This window comes from Numenius arquata, chromosome 15 (assembly GCF_964106895.1).
Source record: "Numenius arquata chromosome 15, bNumArq3.hap1.1, whole genome shotgun sequence".
NCBI classification, from domain to species: Eukaryota; Metazoa; Chordata; class Aves; order Charadriiformes; family Scolopacidae; genus Numenius; species Numenius arquata.
In genome coordinates, this window is record NC_133590.1 from 6,739,578 (window position 1) to 6,762,310 (window position 22,733).

General features: G+C 39.3%; 1 protein-coding gene across 2 annotated transcripts in view; it reads left to right on the forward strand.

The window, feature by feature from the left end:
- Window positions 1-5,368: 5,368 nt before the first annotated feature.
- SHOC2 (SHOC2 leucine rich repeat scaffold protein) overlaps window positions 5,369-22,733 on the forward strand; it is a 39,010-nt gene continuing 21,645 nt past the window's right edge. Inside the window, exons 1-2 of one of the 2 annotated variants that reach the window (XM_074159030.1) lie at window positions 5,369-6,071; window positions 20,361-20,498. In XM_074159030.1, the coding sequence (XP_074015131.1) occupies window positions 5,369-6,071; window positions 20,361-20,498 (841 nt within the window). The remainder of the gene's footprint in view (window positions 6,072-20,360; window positions 20,499-22,733) is intronic. The other variant, XM_074159031.1, reaches the window with a different exon arrangement.

Consider the following 22,733-nt stretch of genomic DNA (forward strand, 5'->3'; position numbering starts at 1 on the left):
GCCCCAGGGAAGGACCAGTGACTCACAGTGGGACCTTGGTGCTGTCAGCGAGGTGAGCTTTGGCCATTCCTGCTGGCTGGCCTCCTCCGGCGCCTAGGATTCGGTCACCCTGGCACCAGCACAGCCCTGCTGCTGGTCACCTGATGTGGCATTTCATTAGGGAGCTGCATGGTAACTGCTCGAGAGTTTATTCGTATAAAATCGAATATAAAAGATTTAACTGGGGGGAAACCTGTACTAAGCTGTGAAGTAATATTGGCAGTGGATTATTGATTATTTTTTTTGGCGGTAGTAAATTTGCTCTGCAGTAGTGGGTAGGAGACAGTTAAATCTTTTACAGTCTTCTTTGAGTGGCAGTTGGATGAAATCCTTTATCTCAAGCCTCATATTCTATTAGATAATGACCAGAAAGCATCAGGATTTACATTACCAAGTTGCAGGTGATTAGTTTAGAAATGCAGACACGACTGTTCATCCGTTACCACATTTTTTTATAAAACGTTTATTGCGTAAATGTTTTGGGTTCTGTTGTTTAGAGTAACTGAAATCTCTTTTCAATTACTTGTACGTGTTAAAAAAAAAATCAGTAAAATATACAAGTTTGGTGTCTTATTCTTCTTCAGGCATACAGTTTAGGCTGGTTATTTGTGTTTCTGAAGTTTTGTCAGTTACAGTTGACAGAAAAAAATAAACATATCTGGATTCTGTTCACCAAACATCAGGAGGAGTGAATCAAAACTCTGATGCTGGTTATTGGTAGCTATTTACAAATATTTTCCTTAAAAAACAATAAAATAGATATTTGGCACAGGGAGGAGATTTTTCTTAACTTCTCTAGAAGTTTTATTTTCCGATGTATGCTGCGCCAAGCAAGATTCTTACTCAGTTTTCCAAATTATCCAGCACATAATAGTTAAATATTTTTGTGTCAATTAATATTGACAGGAAGCCAGTTTGAACGGCATTGGAAAATGGAAGAAGTTGGCAGAACTGGCTAATTTCACTTAATTTCCTTTTGCTAAAAATATCTGTAAAAGAAGCTCTCCTTTTGAGATACAATGAATGCTTGTTTGACTGTAGTTTAGAATTGATGATGACTCTTGTCCTTTAACCAAAAGGGCTTGAAAAATATGAATAACCTTTTGAAACATATTTAGCTTCCTCTGTAGTATATGTATGTCAGCTCGTGTCTACTGAAAGTTTACATACATGCTTAACTGGATGTATGTGAGTAACCCCATCAGCTCAAACGATCTGCAACAGAAAAAAAAAGTCCTGTAGAGCTGCTTTTGTGAAGTTGAGTGTTTCATTTGTGTACGTGTTGGTGGAATTAAGGAGTCCTGAGCGTAGCTGCTCTGTTGAGTTTTGTCTTAAAACTCAGTCATTAAGGTATGAAAAGGCAAGATTTTAGTCCCGCTAACTGAAAGCATACAGTATCAAATATGCATTCTTATTTATATTGCTTGCAAATATGTTAAAAATAATTCTAGATAGGCTGTGACAGTAAGTGTTAAAAGTTACAAAATGCTAGAAATAGGATGCGTTTCATATAGCTGTTTAGGTTGTGTGCTGCCTCTGTGTTACGATATGAGAAGGTTGTACTGTTCTTACAGGACAGCCTAGAACAGTTGTTTCACAGATTTGGCCAATTTGGGGGGTAAGTCTGTGTTATTTAGCTTCTTGCTTGGACATCTTTCACTTGTGGAAGTTAGTGATGTGTGGTGACTGAGGGAATTTTCACTATGGGGGTAGTGGGACACTGGAACAGGTTGCCCAGAGAAGCTGTGGATGTCCCATCACTGAAGGTGTTTAAGGCCAGGCTGGATGGGGCTTTGAGTAGCCTGGTCTAGTGGGAGGTGTCCCTGCCCATGGCAGGGGGGTTGGAACTAGATGATCTTTGAGGTCCTTTCCAATCCAAACCATTCTGTGATTCAGTTTTAAGAAGAGAAAGGGTTGTTTCATAAATTACAGTTCTGCTCTGGTTCTTGTACTTGCTGGGACTTTCGCTCCCCGAACTAAAACAAAGAGGGGAAGAAAGGTTGCAGGGATGTCAAGAGTGACAGGAATCACCAGGACATAGACGTTGCCATGTGGCAGAGGAGTTTACTGCTTTGTGGAGTAACTGGGTGAAACCCGGCTGGTACCTGCTGTGCAGCGCCGCTCTGCAGGGTGATAGGACCTTCTGCTGTCGGGAATCCCAGCCCTAGTGAACGGGCAGGGGAAAGGGGAGATAGTGGTGTCTTAGGGGTGTCTCAGACTCTGGAGAGCTGAGGCTGTTCCAGTCGAGGCATTTTCTTTGATGTGATTCCCCCTGCATTGGCTTCTGTGGTGTTTCATCTGGTAAAGGTCTCATCATAAGCTTTTTCTTGTTATAAGTGCTCCTTGTAGTCATTCTAGGCATTAGAGAATGACTATTTGGAAAGAAGAGGCTGAGTCTCCTCAAACTATTTTAAATATATTTTACAGTCTCAGGCAGTAATTAAAATCCTCAGTAAAGAGATAAAAATGACACAGGTGCAGTACATTTAAGTCTTAGCCTTTTCTCAGCCTGAACAGGGAGTGCGTTTTGCAGGCTGGCTGTGCTGCGAGCTTGGCTCCAGGTTCCGTGTGTTAGAAACCCAGGGATGCCTGCGGCTTCCCTGCGAAGTTGACCTGCCTCCCAACATCTGTAACCGTGAGGAGGTTGAAGCCTTTGGTCGTGACCCCTGGTATCGCTCTGAATTTTCTTTATATGTTTCAGATAATGTTTGTAATGACGTCTCAATTTTTTTATCCTTTTGTATAGGCAAAGGATTGTTGTTCCTTACCAGAAAATGAAATGTTAAAGTGGCATATTGAAACAGGGAGCCCCTCCCACCGCCGGTTTTCTTTTTTAGGTACAATTAAAGTAATTGCTGACAAAGACAGCGAAATGTGTGCAGGTTATTTGGCGCATTTGCACTACCGAGCTGCTTTCAGCAGTACTAATCTCCAGCCCTCTTTCGTTTCTGAGGCTCTTTCAAAACCTCCTTCAGCTGCAGTGCACATAAGAAATGAAACAAATCTCTTGGTGGGTCCTAAATTTGATTAAATTGAAAGCTCGTGAGAGCAGCAGCCCTTTGAGTATTTTGCACTTTCGGGGCTTTAGCTGTCTGGTGCTGCTACGTGGCTGAATTTTCTGTGTATTACCAGAATTTAGAAACTGTTCTCGATTCTTTGTGTTACTTTTCATACTGAAAACAAGTTGTCAGGAATTTCAGGCTCCCACCCTTTAGTCAGCTGCGTTTTTGCCTTTGGAGTCATTACATTTCCTATCGCTGGAGTTTTACAAGCCACGTAGATTATAGAACGCTGAGAACAAGTTTTAAAATACCAGGTAGTGAGGTTTGTAATCCGGAGGATAGGTCAGGTTAATGGGTGGTGTAAAAGCTGGGTGGAAATCTTAAGGATGCAGTGAGGAACCGGCTTGTGCTGCTCTAGAGAACCCTGCGTTGGAGAAAATTTCCAAGTTAAAAGCTGTTGTTGTTTGCTGATGCCAGCAACCGGCCATGGACCTTTACAACGGAGTTGTCCAGAACACAGTAACTGGAGGCAGTGGGGTTTTCTAATATTATGGGATTTGTAGCAGACACTTTGTGATACTGCAGCAGCAGTGAATCAGAGTGAGGGACTGGAAGTCACCTCCTGGGGGAGGTTCTCTTGAGCTTTGTTACTAAACAGCTTGATTTGCAGCCGAGGTAATGTGGCTTGCCCTTCTTACCGTCCTTAAATAGATTTTTCTTTCCTTTTTTTTTTTTTAAATGTGAACAAATATATTAAGCAGAGTCTGCTCCTTTGTGTTGCTCAAGCACATGTTTATACTTGAAGGCAAGCATACACAGCATAACTGCGCAATTAAAAATAGTTACTTGAGCTTTGCTAGAAAATGTTTGTATTTCTATTACTTGCTGATGGCTTAAGTACATGAAATATTATTTAGTTGATTTTTGATTACGAGCTTTATGAACCTGTGCAGAAGATGGAACGCTAGGACAGCAACACAGCTCCTGTGGAGGTTTTAAGGGTGTTTTCCCCAGCTCAGGTGGCTGAGGAAAAAAGGTACTATTCTGAGATACATCAGCGAATGCTGCATAACAAAGGGAAGTTGATTCTAGGCTGAAAGGTGGACTAACATGGAGACATGAAATTATTGTTGCCATTGATCGACCATTTATTTTCTTCCGCAGAGATATATTCAAAAAATCTCTCCAGAGTATTCAGAATCGTGGAGTTCTCGGGCATGCCATGTGTTTTGAATTGAAACATGAAGCAAAACTACTTTCTCTGATGCATGATGATTTTGTAAAAATGTAAATGGGGCTCTATAGGTTTCAGACATCAGTTCACGTATTAGGCTGCATTGTAGTCATTGAGGGGGGAATATTCAAGATACTGTCTAAAGATATGCTATATCCTACTCTCATGAGAAATTCCTTCATAATTTTCCTTGTCTTGAAGCATAATATGTTGTTTCTTCTGAGCTTTCAGTTGACTTTTTGATAGGTTTATTTTAAAAATTCTCGTGTTTGCGTCTTCAAACCACATGAAGCTGGTGACAACATTCTGTTTCGCGTTAAAAGCAGAGACCTGTGGTTCAGAGCTGGTCAGAAGGGAGATCTTGAGGCGAAGTGTTTGTCTTACAGTAGTGTATTAGATTTCACTGTAGATCGAATTGAGACTCTTTTGTGCAGAAAGAATAAGTCTGTACAGGTTTGTTTGAAGAGGCAGGCACGTGAAGTTATAGCAGATCTTTATTGACTGGGCACGGAGGGGAGAGGGAATATTCATGTTGATGACCAGAGTGTTATGCTAAGAACTAGCTAAGGTGTAAGATGGTGACTGAAATGTAGCACTGAAGGCAGTATTATGTTTAAGAACTGTAGTTTTTCTTTCCTCATATATATTAGTTAGTATAGCTCTTCTACCACAGTGGGTCTTCTGAGCAATAGGTGTAGTATTTTTGGTTTAACACCGAGTTTTTCATTGACGTTTGAAGAGAAGGACAAATCATTAACCTGAGTTAATGAGCCCAGGCTTGATGTAGAAATATTCAACATTTAACTGGAAGTTAATTTTTATACTTACTAACTTTGGCTTCTCTTCTCTCTGTTACAGAGCTACCACTACGGAGCATTTGACCTTCTAATCTCTAGAGCTGAATCTCCTGATACCAGGATTAGGAAAGAGTGCCTTCAGAACCAATATGTAGCAAATGGGTATCACACCTCCGAAGCTTCTCCCTTGGTTCAACGCTTGCGTGTTTTAAGGATCCTTGTCGCCTCAGCAGTGAATTGTTCTTGTGAACTTCAGAAACGGATTTCATGTGGTGCTTGCTAAACACTGAGTCACCATGAGTAGTAATCTAGGAAAAGAAAAGGACTGTAAAGAGAAGGATCCAAAAGTCCCATCGTCAAAAGAAAGGGAGAAGGAGGCCAAAGCCTCTGGAGGATTTGGGAAAGAGAGCAAAGAAAAAGAGCCTAAGACCAAAGGGAAAGATGCCAAAGATGGAAAGAAGGACTCCAGTAGCACGCAGCCTGGAGTAGCTTTTTCAGTGGACAATACGATAAAAAGACCTAATCCAGCCACAGGTACCCGCAAAAAATCCAGCAATGCTGAAGTGATCAAAGAGCTAAATAAATGCCGGGAAGAGAATTCAATGCGCTTGGACTTGTCCAAGAGGTCTATACACATGCTTCCATCAGCTATCAAAGAGCTAACGCAGTTAACAGAACTTTATTTATACAGTAACAAACTGCAGTCCCTACCGGCAGAGGTGGGTTGTCTTGTGAACCTGATGACACTGGCCCTGAGTGAAAACTCTCTTACCAGTTTGCCTGACTCTCTTGATAACTTGAAGAAACTGCGCATGCTTGACCTGCGGCATAACAAACTTAGAGAAATCCCTTCGGTGGTGTATAGGCTAAGCTCTCTCGCCACTCTTTACCTACGCTTTAATCGTATAACTACTGTGGAAAAGGATATCAAAAACTTGTCAAAGCTCACCATGCTTAGCATACGAGAGAACAAAATCAAGCAACTACCTGCTGAAATTGGTAAGCGATTACACTGATTGAAAGGTTAATTCTGTGCTTATGTTCGTTTTGCGATTCTGTTAAGTATACATAAACTGCCACTTCTCCAGGTGCCCTTCTTCATTTAAAATGACATAAAATTATGCTCTGGATCTTACTGTTGCAATGTTAGCTTATATTGAGAGTAATCAATACCTTGGAGATACATATGTGTTTTTTTCAAAAAAACAACAAATGCCCTTTTTCTTCATTTATCACCTTAAAATTGGATATATCTTGTTTTCATCTTTGCCTTGTGCTTTCACATATTGTGTCTTCAGAGCCCAGATGGTTTAGGGGAAAAAAGAAAAAGATACAGGGGCATATTTCATTTTAAGATTTCTTTATAAATCATTTATGAACTGTTGCAAGTTAGAAACACATTATGGGCATGTTACAGAGGGGTGTGACCATGGTAATACAAGGTAGAATAGGTAGCTACATGCTATTACCGTGAGCAAGCTGTTGGATGCTGTAACAGTTAATAATGCAGGTTAATGATTCACGAAAGCCTCTACCTTTTATAAGTCATGAATCTATTAATGCATGGACTCTTATAAAGTGACCAAATGATGTATGCGTGGCTGATTCTTGTGACTTTTTAATGAATAGTATTTGTCTTTCCAAACATTGTTGCAAAACTTTGAAAGGTGGTGAAATAGTATGAAAGTGGGTTATTAATTTGAATAGTTTATTACAAAAACTGTGCTGGAATAGCTGAACATCAAGAACTCCTAAGTTGTGCCTAGTAGGTTCTGCTTCATGGAAAAGATCTCTTTATCACACTGTTCTCAAGCGATATTTGAACAACGTACATGCCTCATAAAAGGGAGATCCTATCATCAGTGGTTTTTTTTTTTTTCGCTGTGTATCACCAGTTTTTAAAATGCAAACATAGTTTAGTCCCTTTAGGGGGAGGGGGAACGTAAACTTCATGCAGGCTTTGACTTTTTTCAAGTGTGGAAAAAACTTGTAAAAGCCCTTGTAACTCTGTGAGTAATAATTCCTGTGCCCTGTTTTTAAAAGCTGATGTGGGACTTTTTCCTGTTAACCAAAGCCAGGGCACAAGTATGTGAAGTGTTACTGAAGCTGGCCCCATGCTTACTGGTTTTGCAAAGCTTGGGGAATGCTCATTTGGATCCCTAATGGGTCTTTTTCAAACCAGCAGCGTTTGCCTCTTCCTCTTGCACCTCGATATGAAAGATATGTAAGATAACGTGTTCTTGAGGGCAGGAACTCCTGGGCACGTCTAAAACTGCTAATCATGTTACCAGCGATGTCTTGTGCTTGATAACAGGAGAGAAGCAATGCAGTGAGACTGTCGGCTCCTGCTCTGAGCCTTTGGCTCCCTGTAGCAGCTATTGGAATGGATTCTACTGTAGCCACAGAAACACGCTTTTGCCTGGCAAAAATTAAATGGTTAATGTGGTATGTTCTCTGATCAACATGATTCTTGAGTTGGCACGAGCATCTCAGCAATCCTGGGAATTTCCCTTGGGAGAACTAAAGAATTATAATTTTGACCTATTTTGACACTTCTGTTTCAATCCATCAGCCTCTTTGAATCTTTTACTAATCAAGGAATCATGCTGGAAACCATGGGGCTGCTGTTTGCAAAAGAAAAAAAAAAACAACCAAAAACAAAACCAAAAAAACCCAACCAAACCCAACATACCACATGTTTGTACGTACATTGAAGAAACTGTGGCAGATTTAGCTGGTTGAACTGTTATTACACAATTGTCAGTACTTTACCTGGGTCTGTCTGTGGCTGGGTTATTAAATGCAATCTAGCAAAGAGTCAGCTTCTAAGGTTCAACTGGGGATAGTACTGCATAAATTTAAATTAATACTAGTGTGTGAAGAAAAAAAACTTCTGTAAGAGGTTGCATTCCGGTGTTTGATGTTGCCGTTTAGAAACTTTTTGTAGGTGTGTTTGATACTACAGACATTATTGTTGCTGCTGGAACCTCTTTGTTTCTTAACTGTTTTGTTTGTTGAATGCTTATGGTTAAGTCTAAAGCATGTAATTTCTGTATGTGTTTGTTCACAGTAGTCTTGAAAGAGAGAATTTCTCCATGAAACTGTTACACATTTAGTAGATATGTGTCATGAAGGAATAGATGTGACTTGCTTCTTTCTTTTGTATGTTTTTATTCTTGATACACATACAGGCAGTGTTCTCAGTTCTATATCAAACCCTGGCTTGAGACCATTAACTACTTTACTTCTGTCTTTGTATCCAGCAGTTAGTCCTGCCTTTATTTGTATTGTGATAATGCCCATGTGCCTTATTACGGGTCAGTACCCAGTCGTGGAAGGCATTTTAGAAGCACAAATGCAAGATGACTGTCACCCTTCTGAAGAATTTCGAAGGGAAATCGCTCTGTTGAACAGCATTCCTTTTTATTCAAAGTAAATTTCTCTGGCTAGGTTGCCAGCATTTGAATCAGTTGAAAAATAAAGTAATTAAAGGATTTCTAAGTAACACAAATAATTTGAACTGCCAAGACATACAGAACAGGCGTTTGAAAAACCTTTTTCCTCAAACAGTAAAAACATACAAGATAGTTTCACTTTTGTAATTGATTTCTACTCACCCTCTTTCATGTATCTTTGTTCTACAAAGATGAAATGTTTGAGTTGGAAACACAGCTGAAAAATGAAACTGCTGAGAAATGTATTTCTTACTTTCCGATGGAATTTCTGTTTCTTTAAACACTTGTTATTTATCTACATTTTACACGTGCACTTTAAAAAAGCCTTGCCTTTTAAGTCCCAATGATAGCAATCCTTTGTATGTTTATAATACAGTTCCAAATACTATATACAGGCAAAAGCTCTTATATTATCAGCTTTTAAATAACACAGAAATTTTTGTTACTGCAAAGCAGGAAGTAAAATGAGGCCATTATCTTTTATAAAGCAATATCATGCGGAGCATTTCAAATTCTTTTTAAAAATACTCCATTGTTCTAAGGCCTAAGGCTCACATATCTGATGGTAAGATAGTGTGCTTGTTCATATTTTTAAAAATTCAAAGCTTATTTAAGCCACAGACTTGTCCAACAAGGAAGAGTCCTGCAGCAATTAGTGACACTGTGTTCGTGTTGCTAATCTGGCACGCAACAATGCAAAGAACCCTAGGCTTTCTTCACTTTGTCTTCTGGAGGTAGATGTGCTACAAAAGGTTGCCCTGGACCAAAAAAAAAAAAAAAAAAAAAAAAATTAAAACCCCAGACTTCACCTTGAAAGATGGGATGTTGCTCCTGTTCCCTCAAAGAGCCAGCATTGAGTGTGATGGAATTAAAGTCTTAACCTGGTGCTAGAGACTTGACCTGGCTTTCACTATCGCTGAACACAAAATATCAGTTCTATATAATTATAAAAGGCTTTCAACTCTAGGACCTTGCTGCTTTAAAATAACAGCTCACCTGATTTGTAAGAAATCATCCCATTTAATTACTTTTCTAGGAGTCTTTGGTCTTCAGCCTTACAAAATAAAGTTTATTTTCCTTCTGCTGTCATTGAAAGCAATTGAGAGTAGGTCCTGGAGTCTTAAGTGCTCTGATATTTGAGACCTTTCTTTCAACACCCAGTATACCTACATCTAATCGATTTTTGTGCCAGTGATGTCTCACTGTTCCTGGATGCAGCAGTTTCCCTCTGTTGCTTACATTTGCTCTCCCACTGTATGTGCTGACAGCCGTTATATCTTCTCCCAGCTGTTACGCAGACCACAATTTTTTGTCCTTTTTAAAATTTCCATTCCGTCACCTCACTATCCGTTTTCTGTATAGTCTTATGTTTTGAACGTTGAGCATGCCTGATTAGTTTGAATATACTGTTCCAGGTGAGAGTTTCCCTCTTTGTACTGGAGAGAGCTCTGTCCATGCATCTGGATCGTATTGTAACTGTGTTAGACTTATCACACAAAGGCTCTTCTGACCACCTGAGACACCTGCACTCTTTGCCTTCTCTGCTCGCCCTCTCTGCCACAGGTCAACACTGAGATCCTGGTAGAAACGTACTCTTTTTTTACACTACTAAATTTCATACGGTTCCCATTATTTTTAGTTACCTGTTTCTTCCAACGCCTCTAGCTTGCTAGAAGACCTTTGCTTTCTGACTAAGTCATTGCTGAAGACACTGTGCGAGATTGGTCTTGAGGCAGATTCTTTGGAGTCTTGGAGATGTAACCTTCATCCAAGCTGGTATTTTACTTTCGGTCCTGTTACGTCCGTAGCAAGTTGTAGTGGATTCCTCAGGTATCTTGACATCTTCTACTAGACACCCGAGTCTCCTAGTTATTTTCTGTGTGCATCTACATCAGATGTTTTCATGGAATGTAGGTTGACTAGGCTGAATAAACTAGATCTTCCATATTTTTTTAGAAAACTGTTAACTCTTTATGCCAAACTAATTTAATATTTTACTGATATTTGTTTCAAATAACTATTTATTTGTCTCTGTTTTCATGCCTTTTACTTTCATGCCTTTTGTTAATGTTTCCTGCAAATTCTGTTGGTCTGTGTAGTGTTTAGATGACTGTGAGGTTGTCAGAATCTCCTCTTGTTATTTCTCTTATCTTAACATTTGGAATTGATAGTCTTCAGTCCTACGGTAGTGTTCCTTGTTTGCTGGATGCCATGTAGAAGCTATACTCATGTGATTTTCAGCATAAGTTTCTAGAAATGCTTATCTAGAACATCTGCTGCTCGTTGTGCAAGCTTACAGCATTAATACCTGTTAGAAACAGATTTCTTTTAGGGAAACCCGAAATTAACTCTAAAACATTTCTTAAAAGCCTGAGTGAAGATAAAACATTTAACAAAACGTTGTTTGCAAAAGACATTGTTGATCAGATTTTAAGTGGTCCTGGAAACTGCTCTAAGACAACTGACCTGACACAGTGTGTATTGTCTGGAGGAAAAGCCAGAAGAGGTGAACCTACCAGCGCTGAGCTACTGGGGCGTAATCTAAAGTTTGGTTCTATTTTGGGCGTTAGACTGTCTTTAGTAGATAAACAACACAAACTCAGATGAGGTGACTGCACTGGGGGAGAAGTTGCTTTGCATTTAATACAAGCGTTTTAGTGAGAAAGAGGAAGTGTTATTATCTCTAGTTAGTAAACAGATATGTGTGTTTCTGGTCTTTTTTTTTCCTCCAGAATGCAGTACCTCTCATTGCCTTGCATCCTGTCTCTTCAATATTCAGAAAGCTTCTTAATTTTGAACAGTAGTTTACTCAACTGAACTCAGTAAACCAATAACTGAAGGAAATATTAGCTGTGTTTTGGAAGATGGTCTTTTAGTAACTCGGCAAATTCAGGCTCTAGGCACCTAGCAAGTCATTGCTACTAGTCACTTGTTGGACTTCTCTTAGCACTTTTCCAGCAACATATGTAGTGCTTCTACAGTTTTAATGCAATTGAAATTATTTTAATAGACTGCACAGTAAGTTGAGGTCTTGATATGCATTATTGCATTTTCAAACATAAATAGATTTGTTTCAATAACATCTAAAAATACTTAAAAATCCCTTTAGGTGAAAACATATTCTGAGGTGGGTTTTTTTAGTCCATTTTTTGGCATATTTAGCCAAAAGCTCTGCTCAAGAGTAGCTGAGTTAGGGGGAGTTTTTGTGAAATGGCTGTGCTGATGTGTAACAGCTTCATGATGCTGAAAGAGGCAGTATCCGCTCCCCTCCTCACAGCTTCCCAGCTCCTCAGTCCTTCTGCCTCCTTCATCCGAGCCGTTCCTGGGTGAGCTGATTTATCTCGCTAAACTAACAGAATAATATTCACGGCTTTGCTGCTTTTGTTGCCTGTTACTTTAATTAGTTGAAATCGGTGAAGTTTCAGATAAGAGTGGAACTGGTGTAGGAGGAGGAGTGGGAGAGCACGAACTGGAACAGGGAGAGCAGGAGGGCTGCTTTTGCCCACACTGAGCTGTTCAATCAGTGTGGCTCACTGCAGCTCACTCGGGAAACCTCACAGGTAGGACTGCTCCGGTTGTGTAAAAGCACGTGAAGCGCGCTGCAAGTGGTTTGAAGAAGGGAGGGATTACTGTCTGCAGAGAGCTAATGAAAATGCATCAGATTATATTTTCAGAATCTCTTTTTCTTCCTTTTCCCCCCTGATTTCCGCGTCTTGTTCCGCAAAACCCTGTGTAGCTTATTGGAGCCCTGGTAGCATCAGCACAGCCTCACCTTCCTGAAGCAATTTTTTGTTATATTTTTGTGTATAGTTGTGAGAATTCATTGATGCAAGTTTCTTTATGGCAAAGGTACTTTACGTCCACTGATAAATTTTCAGAGTGCATCTTTCCCAGTATCTTGTTGCTGACTGTAGCCCTAAGCAAAGTCTGCATAAACCCAGGGTAAATGTATACATGAGGCTTGACCTGACTCCTTTCCCAGATCCAGCTATTTTCATATCAGGGGTTTCCGAAGCCTGGTGCAGCTTGTCGCTTTGCTAATTCTCAGTAGACTCCTCTTCCAAGGGCTTGACCATTTTTTTTTCCTTTAAACTCCTATAAATGCTTCACATCCACAGCAAGGTCCACAAGTTTGCTTTGAACGTTGTTCTTGACCAAAAGGTCACTGTTATGCAGATGTTGAATATATATAAATACTGAGTGCAAAAGCAGAATTTACCTGTTCACTTGGCTGTTGAATCATCCATGAAATAAAACCTTAAGGGAAAGATTTCCATGTGGAAGCTTTGCCAAAACGCAATCTGGAGGGATGATTGTGGAAATGAGTTCACAAGGTGGACTCCAGCTTCATCGCCATATCTGGTAAATTGTCCATTCCACTGAGATCAAAAAGTTGAAGATTAGAATGGAAGAATGTGAACGCTTTGGTGAGTCAGACGGTCAGCACGAGAAGGATGAAAACCAGAGGAACTGTCTTGGGATGAGGCCAAGCAAATGCTTCAATTTGCAGGCTGTTACTTTAGCAAGCCTTCTGCATTTCTTGTGTTGGGAGTTTTATTGCATTCCTCTGTGTTGTGTTGAAGGAATTGTTTTGCACAATCAAATTGATAATATTTTCTTTGCAAAGACAAGGTTGCATCTTATACCAGTTTGGGATTTTTTTGTCTTCTGAACACGCACAGCTCAAATGAAAATAATATTGTTAACGTGGTTGAAATTACATTTGCATAGTTTCTGCAAGTTTCTTAAGACTCCAAATATTGTGTTTTCTGTCCGTGAATGTAACTCTTATTCTATGGAGAATCTGGTCAGGGCTGTTCTGCAAGGGAAATATTTTTAGATTGTAATTCAGGGAATCTGCCTACACCAGACTTGGAATGTCTCTGAGACTCTCTTCTGTTCTTCCCTTCCCCCATCTACCCAATATTTAGATCATTTGTGGTTTCTTCACTACTTTGAAACTCTTTTTCATAACACTTGCACCTGTTTGGTTTTCTGTAGCATAGACAGCAAACCAGATGTGTGCAGCTGCATCACTTCATGTCAACTCGCTCTGTGCTGAATATAGTGCCTCCTTATTAAATGACTTGTTAGTTGCAAAGCTTTTCAGTGATGTTCTGAATTTCATTTCCCCTTTTTTTTTTTTTTTTTTAGTAGACCTGACAATATAGAGAAATACTTCTTTACATTATTTGTATCTAAGAACCCCTTCTTCTGTTTCAGCAGTGTGAAGGAAACCAAGTTGTGTTCCTGGGCTTAGCTGGCATGCTAATGTCTGCAAACACAGTGGTTGAGAATATTTTTATATTTTTGCTTTCTAATGTGATAAAAGCATGAAGTTGTGAACAGAAGTGGAATAAATATAGGCACTGATACGTGTGTGCTGCTCCCTAGAAGTCAGAGAAAATGACTGCCTGTTTGATCCAGTTCTTTGGTTGCTTTATTGGGCTGCAGGAAGAGTGAAGAACTGGATTTTGGCCGGCTTCAGCTTTGGTGTCTGGGTCCTGATTCCTGTGAAAGCTCTTGTGGGGACGCAGTTTTGTCTTGTCAGCTAGTCAAATTCCTCCTGATTACATTTTCTTCAGACCGGCTTTAGGATAATGATTAAGTAGTCCTGCCTTTTTGATCTACTCGCAGAGCTTATTGGGATGATGCCCCAAGTGTAATTCCAGTAAATACTGACAGCTTGTTAGAAGTCCAGCTTTTTTTTTTTTTTTTTTTTTTTTTTTAAAATATCAACGCTGCAACTATTTTAACTGTTTAAATGCTTCCAGAAGTGCTGAACAGAGCGAAATAATCACTTCCCTCAGACTACCCTTGCTCGTGCAGCCCGGTAGGTGGTTAGCCTTTATTATTTGAGAGTGAGCACACTTGTTCCTTGCTCAAAATGGACAGGATCCAAGATGTGACCCCACAGTCAGCTTCACCAGGATCCCCTGGTCCTTCCCTGCAGAGCTGTTTCCCCACCGGCTGGTGCGAGGCCGTACCGCTTTACGGGCTATTCCGTGCCAGGTGCAAGAATTCGCCTTTGTCTTGGCACTTCATGAGGTTCCTGTTGGTTTATTCTACTGCCCAGCTCAAATCCTGCCTTGAGCCCTTGCTAAGATTGTTTCTCTTACATGTTTCACGTTTAAAATGCTGTTTGAACACGTTTTTAATTTTATTTATATTTGTTACTTTCAGTTATAAACAATAAATAAAATGTGTTTTGCTGTTGTGTCTTGTCGAAGCTTGTTTAAGACCAGATTTTGAGTCTTTCTTTTCAGTTGAGCTTAGCTTGTGGTTTTGAGTGGTTCCCATAACTAAATCCTGTTGCACATTCTGCAAATTCTAAATATTTAACTGTGCTTATTTGTTTCTTGTATGAATATTTTAACTTTGGTACATAAGTCACTTGTTACCATATTAAAATTGCATTCTTTCTACTTGGTAACTCTTCTGTGTAAGTTCTAGTTGTGCAGTAATAATTCAAAATAGCTCTAACTGCTTAACTGTTCTCTTGGGCGGTTGGTAATGCACAGCAACGAGTTTGGGCTGTCTGTTACAGTCATATTCTCAAATCTCATAGAGAGGGAAAAGTTTCTGAAACTGTAAAAGTGTTTTATTTCCTAAAATCAGGACACTTATCCCGAAGAGTTTTATAGACAGACTAAAAATTCTTTTGCCCCTTTTTTTTTTTTTTTTCTTTTGCCAGCAGAAAAGCTAGTGAGACATGAATAGCTACCAAAGTTATGGGAACTATTTGTAACTTGTTGCCAGCATTGCTGATTTGGGATAATTATTCTTAAGAAATTAGTTTACAACCAGTGTTGTGACACGCCAGCCTGAAGTCCCACTAATATTTGCATTCTCCTCTTCCTTGTACTTTCCATAAGAGTCTTGATCCTCTTGCTGTGTCATCTGGCCCAGGATTTATCATGTTGTGAAGGATTTCATAATTTTCAATCTGCTTAAGCCTGGGCAGGCACGGAGTTAATCCAGTGGAAAACAGGCTGTATTACAAATTGTGTTTGCCATCCAAGAGTGTTGCCCACTGTGTGAATTAGTGATAGGAGACACTGAAGCCTCTTTGCTATTGACCTATACTCTCTCCCTATATGACCGTTAATTTGTGTGTACTTTTATATTTTTTAAATGAAGTCGTATTTTGTTTTTTAAATAGCCAAGAAGAATTTTCAGAGTTATGTAAGTCAGGGCATGTAACTTGGGCCTCTTGTCATAACAGGCTTTCAAGGTTGGCCATGTAATGGGACTATAATTCTGCCTCATTATGCAGAAAACATTAGTCATTTCATAATGCTGGGGTTTTTTTCAGCAGGTATATTTAGCTTTGTCATACTATAACATTTAGTCTCCGTGCATATGAGAACAACAGTGAGGTGATTGCTCACCTCACCTTTTTTAAGGATTGTTGAGCTGTATACTCAGCTGTATTTTTTACTAATGTTTTTGACTGGAAGGTGGTTGGGAGTCTTCACAAACTATTTTATCTGAAAAATGTGTGTGGATCGTCTGAAATTTTTATCTTGTAGAACCTTTTAAAATACAAGTTTTTTAAAACTACATAATAGGGTGTAACTAACTTTTGTGAAGGTTATTTTATGTATTTCATGTGGGGATGTGGGGCATTACTTCTACTTTAAAATCCGTTATTGTCAAGCCAGCTAGTACATGCCATTTCTGTCTGCTTTATTGGCAGACCTTGAGCTTCAATTGCTTTCTTTTTTTCTTTGCAATTACAGTGTAATGTAGTATTAAAAAAAAAAAAAGCAACCCACTCCACCAAAAACCCCCACCCAACTGACCTCAAACCCCAGCACTTTTCTAGTTTATTTTTCAATTGTCCTGAGGATGCTTGTCCCTTCAATGCAATTGCAAGTAGTCCATAGAGAATCCTTTATTCACTACTGTGAGCTAAAGATTTGCCTCTTTTGGATGTTACTTGTGGCAAAAAGAGTTAGTTCATTTTACCTGTGATGAGCGTTTCCCTGCAGTAGTGCTTGCCTTGCTCCGGTGTTTTTGGGTGTTTGAACAGTCCTTTGGTGAAGCGATGCTGGAGTTGTCCACATGGTGAACTGGAATGGGTTTTTCCTTAGGAAACTGCTTTCTGGGTAAGGCTGATTTCGAGCTGTAGCACGTTTCTAGCTGGCATATTTCTGTTAAATTGATTAAAATACAAATGTGTGTCAGCAAAGTTTATGTAGTATGCCAGAAGTGAGCAAATGTTGATTCTTTTAATGTGAGTAAGATCATGAGCTCCTCGCTCGTTAGCTGATTTTTCTCTTTGTACTTGAGCAAATCTTTCTTTTAGGAAAACTTTATTTTTGATTTCGACATATACTTCTTACCCTGGCCCAGCTGAAATGCCAGACTTCAGTGTATCTTGCTGAAACTTATTTTCACTTTCTTTGAGAAGCATTTTCTTCAGTACAGTAGCCACTGTTCAGACAATGAGAAGGACACTTTCCGTCACTGAAACAAGCTGGCTTTACATCTGCTCCTAAGAACAGCATTGTGCAGATGGCCTTACGTTTGGCCTCTTTGTTCTTGCAGATCATTATTTGTTGTATCAATTGTTTGTGCCATGTGTTTATCCTGGCATACTTTTTGAAAGAGCTGCTGTTGTGCAGCAGTGCAGTGCACAGTGCGTCCATTCACGGGGTAAATCACTGCTGTCACTCGGCCGGTGAAAGAGCTGTCCCTGTTCTTTAGCTGGTGGCCTGGTGGCAGAGTGGTTCTGGTCCCAGGTACCGGGACGTTTTCAGTAGTGTTGGTCACGTTAACGGCAGTGTTGCTGGTACTCAGATCTCTATGCACTCAGAACAGAGAGCCCCTCACCCCGGGAAATAAGAGTTTAAGGAGAAGACAGGGCAGATGGTGCTGATCGGGCACAGGGCACGACCAGCATTGGTTTGTAAAGGGCTGGACCTTTCTATTTACTTATCCCTCTATTTTCCCACACTTGTCCTTCCTAAACCACATTGATTCCTCCCTTTTCCCCTTCCTTAAGATCCCATAGCAACTCTTAGTGTCCCAAATTGCTCTCCTTTGCACCTCAGAGTAGGTATTCAAGGCCCGTATGCAGTAACAGCCCTCAGTCTTCAAGGTGCTGTGTCGAGCCTTTCCGTTTACACAGTGATGGGGCTCACACTGGCCATGGGGCTGATGGCTTTCCTGGGACAGCCCGGTTCTCCCACCCAGTGCTGGTTCTCTCTGTGCCTTTGCATGTGAAGATGAGCCTCTACTGCATCACCTAAACATTTTTCACCTTGTTAAGCATATTGGATGTAAGAATTTTTTCCATACATCATGGAGAATAACAGGGGAAATGTACCTTGAGTGCTTTTTGTTGACTTGCACACTCTCTGTGTTGTGTCTCAACAATCCAAGTTAAAGTATTGAAAGAATTTCAGTGCCAACAGCACTTCACCTCCCGTCTCCTTCTGCCCTTAGGGGGGGGAAAAAAAGAACATTTTGGTGAGATGCTGTCAAACCATAAGTATTACTACATCCAAGAACAAGATCTGTTACTGAGCAATGTGAACTAAAAGCTGAATATTATCTCTTGAAATTGCTTTCCCTAAGTCACTGGGCTTTAATTTTTGCTTGATTTCTGCTCTTAAGTCTAAAATTTGTTGGGCAGCCCTCAATCTGTTTTAACATTCCAAATTTTTGTTAATTGTTTACCAGTGTCGCTTTTTAAAAATAATGCCTGCATCTTTAATATAACAGTATTAAGTACGGCTATCCAAATTAAACGAAAGTGTTAGCTTGCCCTTAATTGGCTAAATAAACATGGGCACCTCTTTTATTTTTTCCCACTGCAGAATTAGCTGGTGAGATGTTTGTTTCAAACATGTAGCTTGCTGCTGTCAAAGTTTTCAGCAGGTGCAAAAATGAAGTGCAGCAAATGTTGCTGCAAAAACCCAAGTCTTTCTTCGACTTCAGCAGATGTAGAGTGGGAAGAGTCAAGTAAATGAGAAATCGGTGTGATGAAATGAAATTTATGCCACATTTCACATTTGACATCATTGGTTTGGGTCTGAAGTGAAAACAAATGAAAACAGCAATCACAAAGTGAAAACTACTGCCCCAAAGTGTAGGAAGGTTCTTGAGTTATCTAAGTAAAGATTTGTGGCGTTCTTTTTTTGGTTGGTTTGTTTAGAGGGAGGGATTTTGAAGTCTTCCTCAAGCTTTTCTTCCTCCTTCTATTGCTTTCTACGCTTAGCCCAGTTGTTTTCGTGAACAACAAAAAGACACTCCTACCACAGAACATTAACTCTTGCTCAATTTTTGCTTAAATTTCCTTTCTTCTGCATATTAATGGCATTAAAACGTGTGGTTTGTGCAGTGCTGGATACTGCATGTTTGACTATTGACTCTGGTTGCCTGGAATACACTTGAATGCTGACTCGAGAGGGGGCACACACACAGTCGTGGATGAGCTGCTTAAGAACCACCTTTACATTTCCATCTGCCTAGTTTCTAGAAAAACATCCCAATTTGGGTTAATAAATGCAGGAAATAAGATCAGTTATATGTTAACTATCTAAGAAAAAAGGAGAAATGAAGCTGCTGGGGCTTTTTTTTTTTTTTTTTTGTTTGTTTTTTGCTGGCTTTTCCCAACTGTTTTGTGATACATAGTAAATGTTGGGGCTACATGACACCTGCAACTTAATAGAGAGTCTGAATTCATAAATATTTTGCAATATATTAAAATCACCATTATTTGTGGTTTTCTTCTGACCTAACGGGTAGACAGTCTACACGTCAGAACTTGCCCAAGCTTGTCCTGCAGGCCTGTGGGAAAATCCTTAAAGGATTGTGTCAAAGATACAACACTGAAGCTTAAAAATAGACATTCACCCCTCAAAAGGAATTTGCTACTCTTCCAAATTTGTTACTCACTGAGTCATGCTCTTATACACAAATACAGTGACCTCATCTTTACTGGATAGGGTTGAAGCTGTTCAAATAATTTGCATTAATTTCACCTCCATTGGATGCAAAAAAGATATGAATGCATGCTTTTTTTTTTTTAAACCCAACAAGCTATTGCTCAGAACATAGTATGTTTGTCATTAAAACAGGTGAAACTACTGTAGATAGAGAGTTGTGCCTACCTGTACTTTTAAATTAATGTGTAAATGTCAGGCATGAAGCAGCTCAGTGTAAAGTAGCTCTAAACTAAGCAAGTTCAATCTTTTTTAAGGCTTAACAGATAAGCCTTTTATTTCAAACTTTTATTTGCTTTAGCTCTGCTTGCATATATAAAAGATAATAATCTGCGTAAATACGTTTTCAGTTTACTTATCATATGTTGCCTTTTTTGTGATGACTAAAAATGATTAAAAATGGTGCTCAGGACTTTGGGTGGATTATGTACGTTGTCAGCCATATAATTTTGATGTCTCTTAATTGTTGATTTTGTGCCTGAAAGTGATTCATGGTATAAAAACAGATCTTAATTTCTCAAAATTCAATACAGTCCACTCCATGATATTTTAAACTTCTGGTCAGCCTAAACAAGTGTGTTTTGTACTCTTATTCCACAGCTTGAACTGTCAGAAGAAAATCAATCAATAAGTAAGAATTCTTCAGAGAATCTATAAAAGCTTTATCTGAGTTTTTAAAAATTGTTGATCGGGTTTTAGATCTGACCAATGAAATTATGTTCCTGTAATGCCTTATTTTATATACATAATTTTATGGTAGCAATAGCTTTTTTTTCAGATTATCCCCAGATCTGATTCTATTAATCTCTGTTTGGAAGTCATTGTCTAGAGCTGTACATTAAAGAACTTGATGTTTTGGTTTTCTTGTGTGCTTTTAGGTGAGTTGTGTAACCTCATAACGCTGGATGTAGCGCACAATCAGCTTGAACATCTTCCAGAAGAGATTGGAAGCTGCACGCAGATCACCAACCTTGACTTGCAGCACAACGAGCTCTTGGACCTGCCAGAAACCATAGGTATGTGAAGAGGCTGGAGAAGAGAAAATAAATTACTATTTCAAAATGTTCAGTAAGAGGAACAAATCTCAGAATGGGTACTTGGTTGATGACTGTGGAATGACTGGTGTTCAGCTCAAGGCAGCTTCGCTCTCGAGATCAAAAGCAAGGTGTGCGTGTTACCTTAAATGTAGTTTCTAGCTTTCTGAATGATGTTATTAAATCTAGCGGTGCTGCAGAGTGCAGCATTGTCAAGAATGAGAGCTATAAGGGAAACAAATCCATCACTTCTGACTCTGATTTAAGGTGTTCTGTGGTTATAAATAAATATCTATAGCTTGGCTGTTCATTCGGTAATGAAATTGAGCATATAAAGGAATAAAAGGCTAAAAGACTTAGTTGAAGCATAATGCTTTGGCTGATAGTTTTAACTAGTGTCTTTGGCTAAAGAAAAATAGAACTAAAAACATAAATGTTTGAAATGAATTCTGTATATTTTATGCTTTTTGATAGAACAATTGAAAAAAAACTTTCAAGTCCACAAAGTCCATGTTCCAATGCAATAAAATGCAACTTAGATTAGAAATAAGACTGAAATAAGCGCTGTCCTGGTCGGTTTCAGAATGTGATATAGGATGAAACAACAAAATATGACTTTTTCTAGTTAATTAAATCAGTTTTAAACAGATGGCAGAGAAAGATGCATGCTGTGATTTAAAAAGACAAAAAACAAGACCATCATGATTTTAAGCTCGTATTTGTCGCCAGAACATACTCAGAAGAATGAACATTATCACTTAAACAATATTTATACTGAACATTTCGTTAATGTACTTTAGTGCATACTAGAGGGAATGAGCAGAAGAGTGAGGAACCACTTAACAACACTCCAGCTTTTCTTCTGGCAGTAAATTGTTGAGCGTAGAGCTACTGTGGCTTTTTGTTTAGAAAGTTTGACCTGAACAGAGTTTATGTTGATGAAATATCCACTGGAGTTAAACTTCCTTCCTGGATTGATGATATTTTTAAACTCTGGGGATCCCGTTCCATCTGGAATTTGCATCTAACTTACACAATTCATAAGCACAGCCTTTATTTTTCTAGCTATTTTGTAAATCTGATTGAAAGTTGTTTTAAATAAAATTTATGTATAGCGTACCTGTCATATTTAGGAATTGAATTCTCTGGATAAACTGCTAATTATGGGGAAAGATCTCTAAGCAAGTGTGAGATTTCCATTGTCAGGGCTGATAGACCACTATCGATGATTCTGGTGCAGAAAAATATTACAATATATTGAGTAATTTAGTGACTGGCAGTCACTGAGCCTCTCAGAGAACCACAGAAATCTTGCCTATAATATGCTGCAAGACTGTGTGTACAGGGAAAGGTCTTTGGGTAGGAGAGGCACAAAGTTACTTAGGCAGTTAAGTCATTTCTGATAGACAGGAAATTGCTGACTCTGCAATCAAGAGAGTTAGGACTCACCTATTTCTTCAGAAAGTTATTGTAGGCTTAAGTGGTTTGTACTGAGTCAGGTTCATACCTGGTTGGACTGGATTTCTGCCTATTTTCTTTGGTTTGTTTTTCCCTTGCAGTGTCTTTATAGTTTTTTTTGAAGTTACTTATTTTTAAATGTATATAGCTGTCTCTCTACATGCTTATCTGAGCTGAATATCAATGCTGTATAGCTCAACAAACCACCAAAGACAGATGAATAATGGTAAGAGGCAGCAGTGCGCCGTCGTGTCTTTAGCCTCACACTGGTTTAGTTTTTGCTCCACTGGAAAAATACCTGTTGTTTGTATTGACCGACCCGTAGTAGCTGAGCATTTCTGTTAACTTAAAATCAGGCATCAATATTTGTGCCGCATATAGTTCACAAACAGCCAGAACTGAAGGGAAAAATTTTAAACTCCAGCTTAAATGATAATGATCAACCTACATTTATGCATGTTACAGACAAGGCAGCCGTAGCCAGTTCAGCAACATTGGCTTTATTTCTTAGTCATGGCAGTTTTGGTTCAACATTAAAGCAAGTTGCGGCTTGATTTTTTTAGATTACAGCTTGCTTTGTGGTTAGGATTGTTCAGCGAGAGACTCTGAGCGCCGAGAGGAGCCCAGCCGAGGAGCCGATGGTGCATGGTGGCCTGGCGGGGCTGTGGGACAGCCTTTCCAGCCTCCCCGTCCCTTCTCCTGCTCGTGGGTATCTACCTGGAGTTTGGCCCAGCTGCCTTCTCTTGCAACATTTACACC